At 40.9% G+C, this 21,323-nt stretch overlaps 1 protein-coding gene across 1 annotated transcript in view; it reads left to right on the top strand.

Moving 5' to 3' along the window:
- The window catches only part of CRB1 (crumbs family member 1, photoreceptor morphogenesis associated), a 34,895-nt gene extending 21,041 nt beyond the window's left edge, over nucleotides 1-13,854 (top strand). Inside the window, exon 8 of the mRNA XM_009865197.1 lies at nucleotides 13,639-13,854. Within this exon, the coding sequence (XP_009863499.1) occupies nucleotides 13,639-13,854 (216 nt within the window). The remainder of the gene's footprint in view (nucleotides 1-13,638) is intronic.
- Nucleotides 13,855-21,323: the final 7,469 nt, after the last annotated feature.

The raw sequence follows: 21,323 nt of genomic DNA, 5'->3' as shown, positions 1-21,323 counted from the left end.
ACCCACCCACCCCTTCAGGTGCTCTGCCAGCAGTCTCCCACCACAGCTCTGTCTGCAAAGAATGAATTTGCTTGTGAATTTGAAAATATCCTTTGTGTGGTACCCTTATTTAGGTTCTCTTACTCCCAGAGCATTTAATTTTTAAGAAACCAGATCAGATACCCAATTTACTCAGTGTGTGTGAGGACAGTGCACTGGTGAAACTAAAAATAGAATAAAATCTGCTTCAAATTGTCAGTGATGAAATCCGGTTTCATGTTTTCCTTGCAAATATTTGCCTGACAGCCAAGAGTTCAGCTCACTGGGCACTTTACTTGTATCTATTAACTTTTAGCTTACATTTCAGTAACTTACATTAACTTATATTTCAGTATCTTGAGTTAGTGACTCTCCCTAAAAAAAATAAATCAGGAAACTGTTGTATACAACAAAAATTCTTCAAGGAGCATATTTTTTTGTATATATATTTATAGTTTCTAAAAAATATTGCCTAACAACAACAAAAAACTCCATCAGGTCTTCTTTCTGTGTTATTTAGGTTACTATCACCTAAAACAGTTCTCTAGAGAGTGGGGGGAAAAAAAACCAAACAACCAAACCCGCACAAAACTCAAAAGCCAGAATGTGGTGGTTCCTTTTATTTTGTGTTTTCAAGAGTGCTCCGAGGCCCCGTTAGACCCAGGGGCACCCCCTGTTGGTGTGCACAGGAATATGCACGAAACTAGAAAGTGGTGGTGGGTTTCATGTCCCAGAATTCAAATTTCTGCTCAAGGTAGCTACTACTTGGATGTGCATCAGTGCTGCTTTCACACCCTCTTCCAGCTGGTACCATTCCATCCTCCTGGGCACAAGGACAAGCATCACGCACTGGAGGTTACGATTCGCAGTCAGTGTCATTAAAAACACACTGAGAAGCATGTAAGATATGTTCAATATTGAATCTAAATTCAATAAAACTCTCTCAGGCTTCCAAGAGCACAGACACACAGAATTTTGATTGAATCTGCTCTACAGCAATTTGCTAATGTATTCATTAACTGCAAGGATTAGTAATATGAACGGAGCAAATGATACTTAATTACAATAATTAATGCCTGGTGATTCATGAATAATGGATTCCATAGCTATTTACCTATTCATACTTCCGAGGCTATTAATGGATAATTATCATTTGACTACAAGATGTGGACATCAGGAATGCAACAACTACACCGTTCTCCCCCAATCTCACTGTGACTTTACCTCTTTGTCTTGCTCTTGAACATCTCTATCTTGCCATTTTACAGAGAAATATAAACAATATTTTATTTTCAAGACCTATAGGGCAATATGATGGCAAATACAGCCATGCAGGTTAGTTTTCACACTGCAGAAGTTCTGAGACAGTAATCTCACTGGTTTATGTCTTGAGGTTGCAAAACAACTTAGAAAAGTTTTAAGATGAGATTTGGAAGAAAAAAAAAAGTTTCACCTCCTCCCTCCAGTAGTAAACTTCTCAGATATTAGGAGGTGAGGTGCAGGAACAGCATTAACATTCTGCTTCTTCAAAGGCAAAAACACAGAAACAAAAAATCCCAATAGAAGAAACTTATATATTTGCAAGGAAAAGTATTTATTGAAAGAACTTCGTTCTCTTTGCCGTAGTATAGATTTGTCCTTGTCCTGAATTTACATCCTTTCCTGCTGGCAAATGGTTAGGACACTTCCATACTTCAGAGTTTGTTCATCTGGTGAGCTACGGTAGCAATGTTGTCAGCACCTTCATTCTGAACATGCAATTCTGTCCTGGATGGCTGGTGTCTGTGCTCCAACAACACCCAGATTTCAGCCTCCATGAAAGCAGAGAGGCTGTTAGCCATGCCAAGCTTGGAGAAGGCTTTAAGCGCCATAGAAGGGCAAAAACACAACACAGTACTTCCTTTTAAAAAAAATATTTTTCATATCCAAATACAATTATTTTAAGGCATGTTAGTAATTTTTCTTCAATGAGTGTGCTCAATGTCGACAACATAAAGACAATAACATTGAGTTGCCAGCCCCAGGAGTGTGGGAAAATGCAGCAGGAAAGCTGGGTAAGTCAACTGAGAACTGCTACCACCCCGATTTTCAGCCAAGCCACTTCACCTACTGCTCCTCCACAGCACCCGCTGAGGAGCTGGGAGTGCCCCCCAGGTCACTGCAGAGCTTATCCCAGCTGTCAGAACCTGCAGAGAGCGAACAGAGGGTCTCGGTGTATGCAGAGGTCAGCTTCAGGTCCCCCTGGTACGGTGTGACTGAACAACCGGTGACTCCAGGCAGCAAGATCAGGTCAATCCCTTCAGGATTGCCAGAATGATGTCTTAGTAAGTGAGCACACCTGTATCTACTGTGGGTTTTGTCTTCTCCAGTGCTTTTGTAGCCTGTTGAAAAAGACTAATAGGTACCGTAAAATATTTTCAGAATGACACCATTTAATGAGCTTCCCTGTCCTGCAAAGCTAACTGCACTCCCTTCGAGGTCCTCGCCTTGCAATAATATAACGACGAGAAGAAGCCAACTCTCACCTTTCCTGATGTTCCTAAGATCTAGACAGAAGGGAAGGAAATAAGCAGTCTGGTCTATATAACCTACGTTCTGTGATGTTGCTGCTGGATGCACAAAAGATATTGCCTGGTACTTCTGATTTACTCTCTGTAATACCTTACTTCGAGAAAACTCTCATCATGTCAATTATTTGGAGAACAGGACTGTGCAGCGCAGCCAAACTTATTACTGTTTGATGATAGGTCATTGGAATAATATTATTTTATTTACCAAAGTAAGTTTGTACTATTTTTATCATCCTAGCAGAGTCAGTGTAACCGAGTGGCGAAAAAAGCTGGAATTTATCTGTTTTCGTGTCATTCACGTGGTTGTAGATCATCCATGACGGCAGAATTGTTACTGTCAATGGTAGGAGCCAGAGAGAGCCCAGCTTTATTCCTGTGCCAGGTCAAATTTGGGTAAGAAGAAACATCTTTAGATTTGTAAAACGAGCAGCTCTGCTCTGGAAGTCATTGGAAATGTCACAATGCCATTTTTACAGTTGTTCTTCGGAGCAGAACAGCCTCTTAATATCCTTTGCTATTTTCTATTAGTCTGTGTCCAAAGCACAGGATTTAACTAAAACTTCTAAAAGGATATTGCAAGAAACACATTTAATATTTGTCATAACATACGGTTCAAGAACATTAGGATGCCAAGACAGTAAGGTTATCTATGTGTCTTAGCTGGGAAAGACAAGCAAGCTCCTTGCAAGGCCAGCATTACTGCATGCCTCAGTGAGGAGCAGTTGAATATTTAATGTGCGTGGTAAATAGAAGCAGAAAAGGGAGCCCAGATGACACATGACAGCACAACACTCCGCAGTATAGGACTCAGCTCCAGGACAGTGTTCACATAACACATTTAGCATTCAGACTAACACATTTTGTCTCTACACCATCCTTGACGTTGCGATGGCATTGTTTTTCCCTTTTCTCACCTTCTGATGTTTTCCCTGTAGACTCACATTCACATCACATGGGCATTTACTTCAGTCACTGCTCACTTTATAACGCGTTTGTGCACTCCACGCCTGCACTGTTCAGATACTAAATTTTACGTCTTTTTTTCTCATATGGTTCATGAGACTCAATGTTCTTTTCTTTTTTATCTCTTTTTTTTTCTATCTTCAAATAATGTGGCAGGTTTAATACTGAACAAAAGGTATTTTGAAAGTTCCTTTAGAGCACTTAACTCACATATAAAAATCATACTCTTACTTTTATTTCCTTTTTTTTTTTTTTTTTAAGAGCAGGAACAAATACTTCCAGTTATCTCTGTAGATAAAAAGTGTAACTCTGACTTCATCCTAAGGACTATCCAAACACAAACAATTCTGGTATTTCTGGCAATTGCTAGGATCTAATCCCAGAACTTTGCGTATTTCCATTTATTTTACTTCTTAAAATATAACTGATAAGCAAATTATTTTGCTGCAAGTATTGCAGAGTCTTTTGTTTGTATTTTGGTCTCTGTTTTCCACTGAAAAAGGAAATGAAGCGATGTTTGGTGGTAAATTTTTAATTTTTTTTTAAAAAAATACAGACGTCTCTCTAGAAAAGAGCAAAACAGTAGCGATACCCCAAGAGCAGGTGTTAGTCACCCGTGGACTTCCACTTTTGCACAGTAAGATGCTTTTCGTTTGCTGAACAACTTGGCCAAATACTGACTGAAACAAGACCATAAATCTGGTTTTAATTCAAAAAATCCCAAATAGCTTAGTTGCCCAAAAGTTTCTAAGGAAAAGAAAATTCCAACCTTCCTTTCAAGCTGAAAAATACAGTCTGGGCTTTCTCTTGAGTTCTTATGAAAAGTACAAGAAACTGGGCAGAAGTTGAGGAGTGAACGATGGAGAAGGTAACTTATACTGAGCGTGGGGATTCAATGTTTATCCCCTTCACTAATGCTGACAGAACTGAAACGCGGGTGCTACCCACACTTCACATTTTTATATATATAAAGGATGCCAGATTAAGATAAAAACCAGATATTTCCCAGGTACTACAGATTAAGCACTTCAAAAACCACATTTATTCAGGTGCCTGGATGGGAATCATGGTCCTCAGTGCCAACCACTACTTTATTCAGAGAGTGGTAGTGCTGTGGCTCCTTAGTAGGTCAGGATACTACACCTTGTAGACTAGTGTTAATGCCCTGGAAACTAATCATATGCTTACAATTACTATCAAAAGTCCCTGAAATTATGATGCTTCCAGATAGAACAAGGCTGGCATGTTAATCTGCCTGTGTCTCTCTAGATGAACTTTGCTTGTAACGTACATTGTACAGTGCAATTTTCAGTTCTTGTTATGGAACTGCATTCCTAATTACGTCTAGGAAAAAAAATCACACACTTAACTAGGCTTACAGAATATTTTTTTCACTAAAAAGCAAAAAAAAAAAGAATTCATAATTCATTGCAAACAAGAAATCGAGTACCGTAAAAATGCCTGATTGCACTCACTGTCAAGACACCTTGCCTTGGAGGACCAGACAGAAATCCAGCGAGCTGAGCTAGCACATTTTTTTCCTATCCTAAGAAGTATGATCTTCAAGAAAACCTTCTGAAAGTGTAAAAAAATCTTCTTAGAAGACACACATTGACAAGGCTGACATTACCTCCATGTCAGAGTAAATCTTTGTAATTTGACGTATAATGTATTTTCTCTTAGTTATCTTTAGGTGGCAGTAAGGTAAAAGCACGGAGCAGAAAGTTAAGAGAAATCTCTAACACATTTTTAGAGATCTTTTCCTCATACATTGTGCTGGCTATAACATGGAAAGTCTTTGTAAACCACTCTCATATTCAGCACATATCCAAAAAGCAGTTATTGGAGTTGGCTTCCACCAGATTACACTCAGACGCAAACCTGTTGAATGCCAGCAACCTTAATACAATGGCTAGATGCTATATTTGGCATGCAGTACTTGATCCAAGAATCCCTGGGGACAGAGGTAAGGTTCACAGGCACAGACTGTCTCATAGGTTCCTATCAACACGATGGAAGTACGCTAAAAAAAAAGCCACCAACAAATCAAAGGTCTAAATCAAGACTCAACCAGGTTTTCAAGGAGTCATTATTGATACAAATGTTTATCAATTTTTTCCCATTTATATTTCTCATGTACACCTCTCTTCCAAAGTCTTTCCCGAAGCTAAAACATAGTGATGACTGTTGTCTCTAACCAACTTTCTACTAGAGAAAAAAAGAAAGACAGTAGATAAAAGCATACTCAAATTTTTTTATCAAGGAATATAATTAGCTAAGTAACGCGACAGTGTTATGAAGCGTGTTAAGGCGAGTATCATGTAGCCAATAAAGGGCTATCTTATAGCATTAATATTTACAGTTGGAAGCACGAGATGGCTGCAATCGAAGTGCTGCACCCAACAAAGGCTAGCTGTTGACTTGATACCTTGCTGTCTGACAGTGTGAAACAGTCACAGAGCTACTTACTTCATCACCACTTGACAGCATCATATTAATGCTAGGTAGCAACACATGGCTGGTTTGCAGGAGCTTAGCACCAAAAAGGGACAAGAATATCATGGAACAGTTAAGAGATTGTAGGCTTTGCAGAGAAGCAGGGATGGAAAGTGGCTGGCAATTACAAAATAAAACAGGAATCATATCTCCCTCTCTGATATATCATAGGTCGCTGACCCACCTATTAACGTGCCACTGGACAGAGCAGTGTCTTATTCCCACAGCAGGTGAGAAGAGGCAAATCCAACAGCTTCAGCACAGGTTGCACCAATTCTTACAGTGGACCAGGACCAGTTCAGGGCCCACAACTCAGGTTGTGCAACTCCATTAAACTTAATCTCCATTAAAGTTAATTGATAATGCACAACAGGTGGATCATGGCCGGTGAAAACAAAGCACAAGGAAACCTATTAGTGAGGAGAAACAACATGCAGGTGTTCACTTGGATGGGCTTTTTGCTTCCAGATTGCAAATATCTCAGCAAAATTTATCTTCCCACCCTCGACACAGAAAAAAAACGGAATCTAGATAGCTTATGTCACCACTGCCAGACCCGTTCTCTTACCCAAATGCTGTCATTCCCACCAGCCCCACCTCGAAAGTTATAACATCATCCTTTACATGCTGGTCTGCTCAACACAAACGCAATCAATGAAAAAGCAGTTCTGAAACTGATTCTCACCATTCTAATTATTTCACTCTGTCAGCTGAACGCCTCTCCATCTCTTTTCCTCAGGAACTGCCCTGCTCTCATCTTCAGCACTGCACCAACTTTTCCTGTTCTTCTTCTCCCGTGACAACAGGAGATTTCCTCAAAGGGCCACTGCTGAGTGTTCTTCCAACCCTTCTTTAGGTGTCGTTTCTACAGCGGCAACTACAGGGATGCAATAAAGTCATCCTGGCTATATGCAGGGAAATGACAGAAAGTTACTGTTTTCAGGGATAGTCTTGATTTTAAGTACCATCCGTTCCTTCCTGCAAGGTGCTTGCCTGATAAGGCTTTCAAACACCACCAGGATTTATCTGTACGGAATCTGCTGTCTCAAAGCTGTAATGCAGTTTAGCCCCACGGAGAAACACTGCACCGTTACCGATGTACAAAAATAATTCTACCCCAAAGCATTTCCCCAGCTGGAAAAGGATGTTACACCCCAGAGACTGACACCTTTCCTAAAACATTTGTCTAGTCTGCAATTCAGCAGCTACGGGACAAACTCCTCCTCAGCATGGCTTGATAGATAGATTTTTCCCTCTTATCCTTTCAGATTGCAGCAGATGGTGAAGTTCCTACACCACAGGCTGTTCATAGAATTTTAAAAGGCATCTCGTAACAACACATTGGAGCTGCACATTTAATTTGTGCTGCACCACCAAGATGATCTTAAAAAGAGCTGGAGCACACACAGAATTAGCCCTGGCAGTTGCTGCAGAAATGCTATCAAGGAGTCTTCTCAACGCCCCCAGCTAAATGAGAGCTTCCCTCCCAATCTGCCAGCCAAATCACTTCTCTGTGTATAACCAACACTCTACTGCCTAAGAAAAAAGGCATTTAATAGCATGTCCTGTGAGATACTGATCCAGTGAAATAGCCAATGGAGATTTTAAGGGGCTGCTTACGTACTTCTGGCTCTTTCGAGTCCATGGCTGAGCACACATAAAGCACAGTGGCCAAATTAGACATATTATTTCTTCTAAGATAGACCATCCCAGACCTGCTAAATACCACTGTTTTCACAGCTGGACCGCTTCCATTAAACAGTTAACGTAAGTCAGACATCACTGTGACAAGTAGCTAAAGAAATGATAGCTACTGTACACAGAACGTTTTTTAAAGATTAATTCCTAAAAGTGAGCTTCGGAGTTTGAAAAGCTACTCAGTCAAAAGACTAACATGGTAAATAGAAGGCCACCTGAGGCGAATATTACTGCAAGTGCTAGCATTGAGGAGGCGGCAAACGGTTTTGATTTAAACACAGCACTGGTTCCAAGTGATCCAGGAATGGTCCCGCAGCCTACTGTGGGGAGGAGGAGGTCTGCGTATGCCAATCTGACTGGAAAATCAAGACTAACGTGAATAACACCCTTGTTCGACTGAAGCCTGTTTTACAATTTAGTTGCAGCACTTTAGAGAGCTCCATCTCCAATCTCTAATTTCTTACTCCGCTATAATTAGAACAAACTTCCTCATTAACTTCTGTAGTGTCACAACAGTGTGGCTTCATGTGTCAGGAGGGAGGCTGTCAGAATTTCTTAATGAGGCTCTCTGCTTGTAAGCCCAGCTAAATCCTAGACTTCAATCATCTCCATCTTCTTCGTTTTCTCACAGGACACCAGAGATGTAATTCTTCCTTGATAGTAAAGATTGCTTTTTTCTGATCTCTGACTGATCAAACCAGATGACCAACTTATCATTATAGCTGTTAACACTAAGTCTCTCTACATTCGTGCTTTGATTTCAATAAAAATGGTCAGACCACTAAAAGTGTGTGTTTTCCAGGAAGGAGTTCATTCAAACTGTCACACTTCAACTACGACAAACTATTCAAGCTACACTTTATAAAAAAAAAGATAGACAGACAGACAGATAGACGGATAGATGGACGGATAGATAGACAATAGATGGGTAGATGGACAGACAGATGGATAGCCTGATGGAGAGAAGGACAGATAGATGGACAGGCAGATGATAGATGGATGGAGAGATGCATGGATAGATGGATAGATAGATGGACAGATAGATAGATGATAGATAGATAGAAGTTAGAGAGAAGTGGTAGTGAATGTAATTTCTTCAGAGACGTTTTAAGAAAATATTCAGTCAATAATATCCACCAGAAAATAGAAAAATAATAACAATAATGATAACAATGTTACTTACATTCTTCAAAGTGAGTTGCCTAAATTCATATACTGTGGTTCTTCTGCACACGTCAGTAGTGGTTTGCCTTCAGCAATGTCCGCAGAGGTATTTTCAGGACTTGGCGGCTCATTCGGGCCCTCCAGGCAACAGGATTGTCTTTTCCTGCAGGTATCAGGAAAACAGCCAAGAGGCTGATGGCAGAAACAGCAATGGTAATGATGAAAATTCAGGATTACCTACAAGTGTATGGGTAGTATAGATATATTTTCAGAGGCCTATGGAGGTATGTGAGGGATGGCAGGATAGCCTCCTACCAGTGGACATGGTGTCAGAGGGAGAAGCTCCCAAGCTGTAGAGAGAGAAGCAGCTGTGCTTACCTTGGGCTGTTACTGGGCATATCGGGGGCAAGGCTACCTGTGACCAGCACGGGGCAACAACAGGCCAGCCTGAACGGGAGCGATGCACCGCTGGCTGGTTGCAGAGGAAAGCTGTTGCAGCTTTAGCCCACGGAGATCTTCACTAGGTATTCGAGCCTCCGAATCTGAAGCCGGTCCTCCTACAAACTGGTTTTGTTCTTACTCATTAAGGGAGCAAACCTAGAGAGAAACCTTGCAGCAGTCTTTCTAGGTCCTTCTTTTTTCTTTTGCTTCTCAATTTCAGAGAATTCAAACACTTTTCTTACCAGATAATCCTGAAGCTTGTTATACACGAGGTTTAAAAGATACAGCAAACACTGCACCTTTTAGAAGTGACCTTCACACACAGAGAAGAGAACGGTTAGGGGATGTGACCTCCATAGAAAATGCACCGTTGAAGCCTACAAGATAAACTGAAGACTTGCAAGGGATGCAGAAAGAAAAGGAGTTGATGGTCTTGCTGGTGATAAACAGTGGAAAATCAGCTAAGGTGCACAGCACATGCTAAGTTCTGCCTTCTTTGTTACCACAGGTATCACAGTAGAAAGGAGTCCATGGTTCAGGTCCCTGAATTGTAACTGTGTATAAGCACATTCAACATACAAAACTGCCCACATGGACAACAGCATGAAGTAGGAAACTATGATTAAGCATAAAGAAGATAAAGCAGGTAAAGGAAATAGGTGATGCACGTAGAATCTGAAAAATAGTTTGCCACTTCCTGGCCCGTGCAGTGTTGGGACATGAATCTGCTCTCTTTAGACGAGTTGAAAATGCATTATTGGTTCAACTCGACAGCCCAGCAGCCAGGTCAACACTGCTTTCAGGACCTGGTGGCTGGTGCTCAGCACAGATGATGTGTAGGAGAGCAACAGGTGCTTGCTTGTGAAGGCGGGGGAAAAAAAAAAAAGGAAAATGGGGCTTCAGGTGCTGCTCCTTTAAGGCACTTTTACTAAAATGAAGTCAAGCTATAGATTTATGTCCACATTACTGCTGCTGAAAACAGACTGTAGTCCCACAAGCTGGGGTTATCAATGCATCTCGTTGTAACAGATTTGTGTATGAAAGACTGGATTTCTTCTTGCACTGCCTGGATTCTTATTTGAATTCAGCCTTTAACAGAACAAAATTCTGATAAGGTGGTTGTAAATCCTCAATGAAATAAACTCAGATTATCTATGGGCTTTTTAATCAAGTTAATGATTAAAGCTGCTGCTCTCTTATCCCTATATGACCCCAAAACTTTCAAATTAATTCTGACACGGATTAAGACCAGTCATCCAAGCCAATCGTCTCTCATTACTATAGCAAATGGTTTTGATTTGGGGGCAGTAAATCTGGACGCCGTGGATCAGACGTTCTTACCGTGAATGAAGCAATAACCTCGTGAGTGGTGTCAGGACTTGAGATCCAGAGACTTTGGCAGCAAAAGCTCCAGCGCACACGAGCAGCTGCAGAATTCCCAGAAAGCCCTGCACGTGGCAGAGAAGGGAATTCTCCGGGGTTTGGCAATCCCTAAGTTTTAAGGCTTGTGTTGATGTCTCTGTCACATTAAGCATCCGGAACGAGGCACGCTTCTGTGCGAGTGCTGAAATGAAGGCTGACTCATTCTCGGCACCCAGCAAGCGTTAACGCGGCTGCGAACACCGAGACGAGCAGCGGCACGCACGGGCAGTCCCACGGCAGTCACAGGGGCTCTGCTCTTCAAAACATCGGGGAGGTTCTCAGCCCAGATCCATCCATGGTGGAAGCAACAGGCGAGGACTTACCAGAAGAGCCTGAAGCAACAGTATGGGACCTTTGCATTCAAACTGCTTTTTCAAAGCCCGCTCCTTGCCACTTTGCAAAATACACGGTAGGATCCATAACAGAAAGCCTCTTTTTCCGCTGCCTCAGCAGCGCTGGGCTCCTAAAAATGCTGCTCAGTCTCTTTTTGGGACCACCAGTTACAATTATTTCAATCTGTCACCATCACCAAATCCTGCAACGAACAGACTCTGAGACGATGCAGGGCAGAACTTTTCAGATTTATTTTTTTTTCCCCCCAGATCAGCCAGTTGATTTTCCAAATTAGCTTAACTGTTCAGCCATTAATTACTAAAGAAGCAGTTGATTTTGATGGGACCAGACTGCAGAGCCTTCTGGCAACTCTTGTTATCGGTTCAGTGCCACTGCTAAGGGGGCTACCTATGTAGTAAACTTAGGCAGTGATTTGTGGGGCTGAGAAAGCAGGGCACAGCACTGGTAGAGCAGTTTTTGGGTGGTTTTGTTTTGTTTTTTAATTAATAGAATCCACCCCAAAAAATGACACAAAGGCCATTTTTTTCATATTAGAAATTAGAAGCAATGTAAATACAGAAATAAATTTAGCTTATATATCCATGGTAAAAATCCCAGTTCTCTAGGCTGTAATCAGTGGGGCAATTTTATTTCATATGCTGGCTCAAGAGGAAGTGTTTTGTCCAACACAAGACACATGCAATAAGGGCAATTTTCAGTAGTTTTTTTTCAGGTTAAAGTCACTGGTTGAGCAAATAAAATCCAATGAATTAATTATAGTTATTTAACAGAAATAAGAATTGGAACAAAATGTGTAGTGGATTGCTATGGTGCGCCATGGGTAAGGTTTCCATCATAAGTAAATATTGCAAAAAATTCCCAAAACAACCCTGTTATGATGATTTAACTTGAGAATGAGCTTTAAATATGTGACTACTTCTTAATAAGTTACAGTTTTCTTCTCGATTCCTTTGTGCAATATTTGTCTTCAAGAAATAGAATTGATCTGAAGGATATCAAAAATGAAAATTTCTCTGTAGATATAGACACACCTAGAACAGGAATTGAAAGGGTATGGAGTGGAAAAGGGGAAAATAAGTGCTGAAGTTTCACATACCAGAGACCAGGCAACACCATCCATTTTACCTATGGCAGCGAATTTCTTTCATGGATGTCCTTTCAATCCTAGGATCAGAATTAACTTAGAATAGCTATCCATCAAGGTCAGAGGAAAATATCCTAGCTGGTCATGCATCCCCATCGTCCTTGTTCTCAGGACTGTAATTGCACTTCTTAGAACTGACGAGTAAGCAGGTCACTAAAATATCCTGTAACGTGCAGTATCTAATCGGGAAATGGGCTTTGACCGGCTGTTTTCTGTTTCGAAATATTTTGGGATTTGCAAGTTCAGCCTCAAGCACACATTCATCCATGGCAGCTCAGCTGTCACTCGTAATACAAATCAAAAGGTGATGGATGGCAGAATCTGCCCAGAAGTTCAGTTCCTGCTGGGGTCATTCTGTCCGTAGTGACCACTTTTCCACAGTAACCACACCACTTCATTGGCTTACCTCATGCTATAAGCAATTTTTACACAAAAAAGCACATACACAGATGTGTATAAAACATTGATCTACCAATTATAACATTTCTCTGGTCTAAAGCTTTTCAGTTGGCAGATTTGTTTGTGTGCACTTTGCCTTCTGACATCACATTTCCCACTGTCAACATCAAAACAAAAAAATCAAAACAAAATCAGAGCATCCTTACGTTCATCCTGTACTGTACTGCTTGTGTTTCTGTAGATTTAGCTACTAAACCTGTATGTAGAGGAAGAGCTGGATGAATATTTAAAAACGTATCTGGGAAAGTATACCAATTAATCTTGCACTGAATAGATGTCGGTTTCACCCTTGTGCAGCCTCTATATGCTTACTGCATGCAAATGTGAAAAGTTTAGGAATGCCTGTAGAGATAGTGTGTTTTACAAAAATATTAACAGTAAGCAAATTTTCTACATATTAAGTACAAGTATTCATATAAACCCGACTCCTCAAGCGAGAGAGACAGAAATGCGACTGAATATATATCCAGTCAAAATAGGTCACGTTTAACGTGCAGTAGTGAAGTCTAGCAATAATGTGTTCACAACTAAACTAGATATAATTAATTATTATTAAAGCAATGAAATAACTGCTAAATTACCACTGCAGTCCACAGACATATTAATTCACAGGTTATTTTCAACCAGAAAGGAAGATGTCAAACTAAGTGGGTCATTACGTGAAATCCATCCAGCTCTGCCTCGTATATTAAATACCCAGCACCGTGTGGCATAATTTTCTGAAGAGTCCAAGGCACAAAATGTGGAGGGGCTGATGTACTCCCCTACCAACAAACCGTGCTTCAGCACTAGCTTGTCTGTGCAAAGCCCTATCCATAGAATGGTTTTTGTTTTCCTTCCGTGGTAGTTCAAGTGTGTCTCAGTGTTCTCTTGACTTAAATTATATTGCGATTGTTTCAATCCTTCCAGTTGACAACTGACTTGATCTCGAACATATTCGCCTCCATTGGCTCAGTAACGCTGGCCTTGTTGTTGATCCTCTTCTTGGCAGTTGTGGTTTCAGTCATCGCTGCCAATAAACGGGCAACTCAGGGGACCTACAGCCCCAGCCGGCAGGAGAAGGAGGGATCCCGGGTGGAGATGTGGAACATGGTGCAACCACCACCGATGGAAAGACTGATTTAGAAGAAAGCGCTCCTCCATCCTGGAAGATGGCTGAAAAGGGACAGTGTACATATGTTAGATATCTTAACTTTCTTTCTGATCCCAGGAATACTCATTATGAAGATTACAATGACTTTGGGCTTTCAATATTTTCAACACTTTCCTTTTAAGTTCAATAATGTTACAATTCTCTTAGCATTTAAGTGAACCAACGTTATTTATCATTGTTTTGGATCAAGGCGACCAAGGACGATTTTTATTTGCACTGGCAACTCCAGCCTTGATAATCAGCAGTAGGCATTACAGACAGTAATGGCTCCTGGGACACACCTAAGTGCCTGTCTTGATGCAACACAAATAACAGCTTCTCATTTGTGCTTTCCTTTGACTGCCTGGCGATCACCGCTGCAGAAAAAATCAAATAAGCCTGTACAATAAAGACACTGTAATTCTGTTATCAAAGAGTTTAGTACTAGAGCTGTGTCTCAGCATATCTACTTTCATCTGTTAATCAGGGATTAAAAGGAAGCTGCGCGAAAACTCTCCAAAATAAATGCTTCAAATTTAATTGGTTTTCTTTCCTCCAGTTCTCTCATTTTACCCGTTGCTCCTCTGCCTCCTACTGAAAGGAATTTTATTTTCCAGAAAAGCACGTTTCTGAGTATAAAAGACTGTGTCCTATAATATCTAGTGGGTACAATCTCTTAGGAGACATGGAATCTAAACATCCTAAATGAATTCTATGCACCCACACTACTGCCATTTTCGTATTACAATAGCACGTGATGGTCCATTTTAGAAAACTATAGCTTCTCACATTGCAAACATACACTAGTTGCCCAAAAACACACTCAAAACATTTCCCAAAACTCATGGAAAATACCAGGAAAGAGCCAGATGTGGCCTACAGGTAAAGCACTGGCTGGGAAATAATTACAGCAGACTTGGTGTTTCTCCTGGAGCCCAAAGTTGTCATACGATCATGAGAAAATAAATTTTTACGCCTCAGTATTCCCCTTTTAAAACAGATAATCCCATTTAACTACCCCTTCTTAGACCTCAGCAGCAAAAGGAGTGCAACTACTTGCTGAAAAAGAAACAAATGCATAAAATACAATAGAATAACAGAAGTTTGGAAGAAATCTTTTAAGGAAAGAGACATTTGAAAATCCTCAAGAGAGTTAATGATCCTTCTTGTAGTAGGAAAGGACGTGCCAAAAATACACCCAAGTCAAAGAGGGTTTTTTTTGAGACATAGAGGCCAATTTCAGCAGTAACTCATCCAGTTAATTTTCACATGTAGTCAAGAAATTGAAGCATAAACATTGCTCCCACACAAACTGAACCCACAATAAAGAGGCACCGGAGCGGAAAGTCCGTGATGGCATTTCTTTCCTCCCGCAGTTCAGCTTATCGGGTCCCGCAGTTGTGAAACATCCCAGACAGACACATCAAGCCCCAGACAGTTATTCCAGGAGCTGCATAATGGAGTATGCATGTTCAGTATCCTAGAGTGTAACTCATCTTTTTAATTAATGATCAATTCATAATTCACTTTGAACGAACCCCTTAAGGGCTTACTGAGGATCAATGTCACTCACATTTATTTTTGCATTAGATGATTAGCAGTAACTATGATGGTAAGCACATTCTGGATTTTTTGCAGTCCTCACCAATATCTTTCAAAACAAGGCACTACGGAAAATGCGAGTGGATGGTAGGATTCAAGCCGAGTTAAAACAGCAGAACATAGTCACAGTGAAAATGCACAACAGATTTTATTCCAGCCCAATTTACAGCTTTAGTACTGAAGCTTATTATGTTGAATGCAATCACTGCCGTGCAGCCGCAGCTTAAATCCAGAGAGTTCAAGTGGCAACTGAGGAAAAAACGGGAAAATAAGTTACCAAAATACGTCAGGGGATAAGAGAGAGCAGGGATTCGGGGCAGATCTTTTTGAATCATGACATTATGTAATTACAGACATGTTAGCTTTTATTTGAAAATCTTGGTTTAGGCCAGCATTTACCCTACGAGACACTGCTAAGGCATAATAAAGAAGGCCACAAAGTCTGTTAGGTGTCATCATTTCTAGAAAGATTCATAAATATAGCTAAAAAAGGAGAAATTTTCTCACGAGTGGATGGTTTGAGGTAGCAAACACTTGGCAAACGAAAGAGCACGGAACAGCGTGTGAGGATGAGAGCCCACAAGTGAAGCAGGAGCGGTTTGGGCACACATTGCTCCAGTCTCACCCAAGAAGGCTGCAAGAGATCTAAAGGCAAGGCCACCTGTGCCAAAAAGTGGCAAAGGTACAGACACCTGTGATGAGAAGAGGGTAAGCAATGAGTAAGTGGAGAAGAAGAGCTGGGAAGAGCCTGGGGGCAAAGAGCTCTAAAACCCAGGGGGAAATCCAGAAGCACAACTTAGGCACAAGTAGCAGAAGCAGCACGGAACCAGTGAAGTGGATGCAAAGAAGATGCTTCCACACACTTGCTTTGTGTTCTTCAGCCCAGAGAAAGAAAATTGATGGAGATCTCACTGAACAGCAGAGACGGAGAAAGAAATCCAGAAATCAGGTAATTTCAGAAATAGCAGTAGAATGGTTGTAATAAAGGTGGACTTTGAAGTTTGCCCTTTTTGAGCAGGAGGTTGGAGTAGATAACATCAGCAGGTCCCTTCCAGACTAAATTATTATATGATTTGAAGAAAAAGGACAAAAGAGAGGAGGAAGCTGGAGATGGAGGCAGTTTGCACAGAGAACTAACTTGAAGGAAAGTAAGAATAAGCAAGAATAAGGCACCAGCTGGAAAATAACGCTGCTCTTCTTGGTGGTTCGACTTTCTGCACGGAATTTTGGAGACAGTAGAAAAACAATCTGTACAGACGTAATAAAATATTCAAAAAAGTGTTGCCACTCAGAGAATCTATAGGGCTGAGCAAGATTTTCAGGACTGTGTACAGATAAAGGATGAACGAAGAAGATGAAAGCCTGAAGAGTTTTCATACAGACCAAAGATTGCTCTGGAGCAATATGCTCCTACAGAATTAAAAAGACACTCATAAAAACACAACAAAGTAAAAATCTCACAGTGAAATATGAGCGTGGTTTGTGGAAGGTAAGATAAGGAGACAGAAGGCAGGGGAAAAACCTTTAAACTAAGCTTAGAGTGAGCTGTGATTGCTGCCAGTCTCAGCGGAGAGGAAACAATGAAGCATAAGAGCAGTGAAAATCCATGCAAAGCAAGAGGAAGGCAGAGGCAAAAGCTGGAGATCCAGGAAGGCCACAGGAAAGGGAGGGGGAAGATAATCAGTCAGGAATGAGAATTACCTACCGAAGCAGATCTGTGTAAGATAACTTAGAGGGAGCATGTTTTACTGCAAATAGGGATTAAAATGTGAAATGTTCAAAACTCTATTTATGATCTTATGAGTAACAAACAAGAAAAGGCCCAAAAGGCACATATGTCAGTTCTAAATACGCTTTCTAAAAAGCTGAATTAAGAAAGCAACATCCAAAGAAGGGAGGGAGGCAGATGCTGCAGCTGCAAAAGCTCAGTGGCAGCCTGGAGAAGCACGAAAAGTCTCAAAGCCATCACTATACTAACATGCTATAGAGACCGTGAAATGTGCGGTTAGGAAGACTGACCCTTCCAGGCCATCTCTCAACTAGGGAACCACAGTTAAAACAAAAGAGAACAAATTACAAAGAGCATCTAACACTATTTGTGCCGAATTTTAAATCACAGATTAAGACTGATATAGCAGACACCAAGCTACTTACTGCTTCTCAGCCCAGGGGTATAATAAAATGTGTACAAAAAGCACTGATAACCTCCATTAATATGAAAATGTCTCCACACAAAGGCTTAAAATATTTCAAAATTTTCACACTATTTGACTCAAAAGCTGAAAGCAAAATAATTTATTCCTTAATATAAATTCGTGCAACCTATTCATTCAAGAAACAAATGCACAGTGTACTCCCAAACTTTACCCATTTACAGTTTTCTACAAGGAACGAGGTGTTAAATTAGAGCACATGATCTGCTCTGCACTAAATCTCTCTGAAGATACTCAGAAGCAGAAGGATAAAGTAACTTTGTCCCCTTTCACAATCCCTTCCTTTTTCCCTTGGGAGGAGTTGACATCCAGCCTGTGACAGGGTGAGGAGTCCCTTCAGAGTCCCAAGAATATTTACACCAGGCCAAATATAAATACAGCAGCTGGGATTCGGCCAATTCAAAGTGATCACAGTGTATCACTGCATTCTGTGCCTTCTCCGTTTTATGTAAACTGCTCCTCCTCTGTATGTACATAGTATGTTTATAGCTTAGATGGTGTATTCATAGCCCTATTTTGCTGTGTACAGGCTCAAAACGACCAATAAATAAGGATTATGTCAAGTCACATGCAAGCCTTTTTTTTTTTTTTTTTGCTTTATGGGATTATTTCATCATGCAATTACAAGGGAAATTACCCCCTGGCCAGATCTGTATTTGCAGTTTAAAAAGTCAATCTGTGCATTTGGAATCAGATGATCAAGAAACATTTTCCATACTTGAGATGACTGTGGTTTGTGCCATGGTCGGAGCTGCCAGCCTCAGCATTGCAATCTGCATCCACACCCACTGATCGTCCTCTGCCCATCAAAGGGAGGAGTTTCGTGCCAGGTCCCAAGGTGACCTGAATCAATAAAGCTTACTGGAGCTAATTTATGCACACTGAGAATCACATGCTCCATTTTTTTTAAATTCCTGCGGTGTTTCCAGCACTGCGGACGAGTGCAGGCAGAAAAACGTCAGAGCAGTAAGACTTTTTTTTCACTTCAAGTCCCCTTTCCACAAGGCGATTTCTGCTCACTTCAAAAGTTTCTCTGGTACTTTTCAATAAACAGGAACAACCTCAGAAAGCAAGAGTCCAATTGTCCCAATGGCACTCCCCAGCTGGAACTGAAAAGGTCCCCGGGAGGAGTTCAGCCGAGTTGATGCTCACAGTTGCGCTGGGAGCTGTCGTGAAGGTGAGCGTGTCGCCACAAATTCTTTTAGCGAGAACAGCTCATTTGGCGGAAATGATACAGCTAAGACAGTAGGTGAACACAACCTTTCAGGGGAGAAATTACGCTCTCTGCGTGTTGGCACGGAACTGACCAAGCTCAGCTGGGAGGAGCCTGTGCTGAAACTCGGGACTGTGTATGACTTAGAGCTCCTTACATCACACCAGCTGCCATGGGCCATTGTCAGGAGAGGGCTCTCAGATGGGGAACCCTGTGCCTTCTGAGGTCTCCAAAACTCCTGGCCCTTAAGGAAGCAAGAAAGCACTTGCTCTGTCTAGCATCTCATCAATGACAAGCTAAGCCAAAATTTATTGTCATCGTCTATGTCTGAAGTCTGGCTAGTGATTATTATTCAAACAATTAATAATAAACATCATTCAAGTTCTGGTATTAAATAGAGAACATAGTCAATACACTTTTTAAAATGGCTGTAATAAATGAAATCCTACAGCAGAAAGCTTGTCTCCAGATAAGAGACAGCTACTAAGTCTTTTTCCCAGGCAAACATTCCTGTACTGCTTTATTTAACATAAGCCCGAGTCTCCTGCAAGTCTCACTGCAGGACAAACCTTACACGTGTAATGTCACATAACATCAAGAATCACGCATCAGAGGATTTTTGGCCAAGTTCCTTTTCCTGTGCTATTCAATCGCCTCTCTTGTAAAGAAAACTGACACCTCTGGAAACAATTCAAAAAAAAGAGCGTCAGATTAGACATTGTAAGTCAATAAAATTGAACAGCGAGTAGCTGACAACACTAAAATTTTGCCTATTGCAAAACGTCACAGTTGAATAAATGGATGGGGCTTTCATGCCCCACTGAAGCATGCACAGGCTTCAAACTACCGGCATGTGTCAAGATGCTGTAAAACCTAACATTTATAAAAGATACATCTGGTGTGTATTTATTGGGAGCAGAGTAAGGTCTTGTTTAAATTGCACACATGAATTTGCTGCGGAGAGTGGGCAATCCCCTATGCCTCGCAGTAAAAGCATGTTTTAACCTAAACTCCTCCATCTATAATGCATGCCATGAGGTGTGAAGACCTCTTGCACATCGAAAAAACAGAGTATAAATTATGAATCAAGGCACAGGTGGAGTCCTGAAAGGCAAACAGAGCTCTCAGTTCGGTGGTAATTTTTCTAGGTTTAGGTTCCTCCAAATGGCAATTATGGGATAAAAATGTATCAACGATTTTATATTCTAATTTGTGCAACCTTGTTTCAATTTGGTTTCCCAGAAGTTGTTTTTAATTTCCGCTTTTATCAGGCTGTGATTTTTCTTTCCCCAAAATCACTTGGCAACCCGACTACATTTACCAGCAACTCATCTAATATTGTCAAACACCAGCAAGACTGACATGTCCAAATCATGACTTTAAATCATCTTTTTTTGATCAAACTACACAGGCCTTCATCTGGTTTTACGTTCTTCATGGCACTCTCTAAAGCATGACATTTCTCTCAGCTCAATATTGGGTCTGACCTTTCAGATTTCACCTACAGTTTCAGCAAAAAGCGTCATTTTCATTGGCATGTATTGTAATAACCAGCGATGACAAAAATGTGTGTTTTCAATTTAAACCCACTTAGTTTCATTTGGCACCTGCACTAAACTTCACTTGGCAACAGAAATTCACAACCAGTGACAGCAACGTGAGGCACCGGAGGAGTGAGAGCAAACCCAAAGGGCAGGCTCTGCACAAAAATCTTAACTACACATGGCCACAGGGGCTACAAGCCTTTTCCACCCGTGTTTAAAGTAAAGTGCTCAAGACTTGCATTAGCCTCTGCTTGTTGCTCAGTCCTGGGATAAGTTTTTCTGCGAGGTAGAAGTTGTTTGTCAAACTTTCTGACGTCGGGGAGAAAAGAAGTAAGGGGAAAAAAAAACCCCAATTACATGAGTACTGGTCTGTTGACATTTAAAACGAGACAATGATGAGCGTAAAAAAAAAAAAGGTTACAGAAAAAAATAATCTTAGGCCAAGAACCCAAAGGACCACAGACAAATCACAAAACAGGATGCAACTAATTAGGCTGAAATGCCAACAATGCTCAGTATATCGTTCAAAGTATCCGCAGTGTCAGGCTGCTACCGTGACCCCCAGTTTGAATATGCCAAGGGGAAATGTAGAAAAGGGCTGAATGGGATAAGTTAAATACAAATATTTTAAAATGACATTTTAATTTCTACCTCACCGTTTTAACACTTTCGAAATTGTTAAATAAGCATGTCACCTATTCTCAGAGCAGGCCAAATGTCAGATGTTTGTATGTATTATTCAGCTGAACATTTTAAGTACATAATCCTTCTCATTGCTAAATACGCGGTATTATATTAACAGGTTATTTTCTTAAAAGGAACAGCGAATGGAAAAACTGCTAGCACTGTAAAATGGTCCCTTGGGAATGAGGAGCCACTGCCAGTACAGA

The sequence above is a fragment of the Apaloderma vittatum genome, unplaced genomic scaffold (genome assembly GCF_000703405.1).
Source record: "Apaloderma vittatum isolate BGI_N311 unplaced genomic scaffold, ASM70340v1 scaffold37592, whole genome shotgun sequence".
NCBI classification, from domain to species: Eukaryota; Metazoa; Chordata; class Aves; order Trogoniformes; family Trogonidae; genus Apaloderma; species Apaloderma vittatum.
The sequence above is the reverse complement of the archived record's forward strand: the minus strand, read 5'-3'. Positions and strand labels throughout refer to the sequence as shown.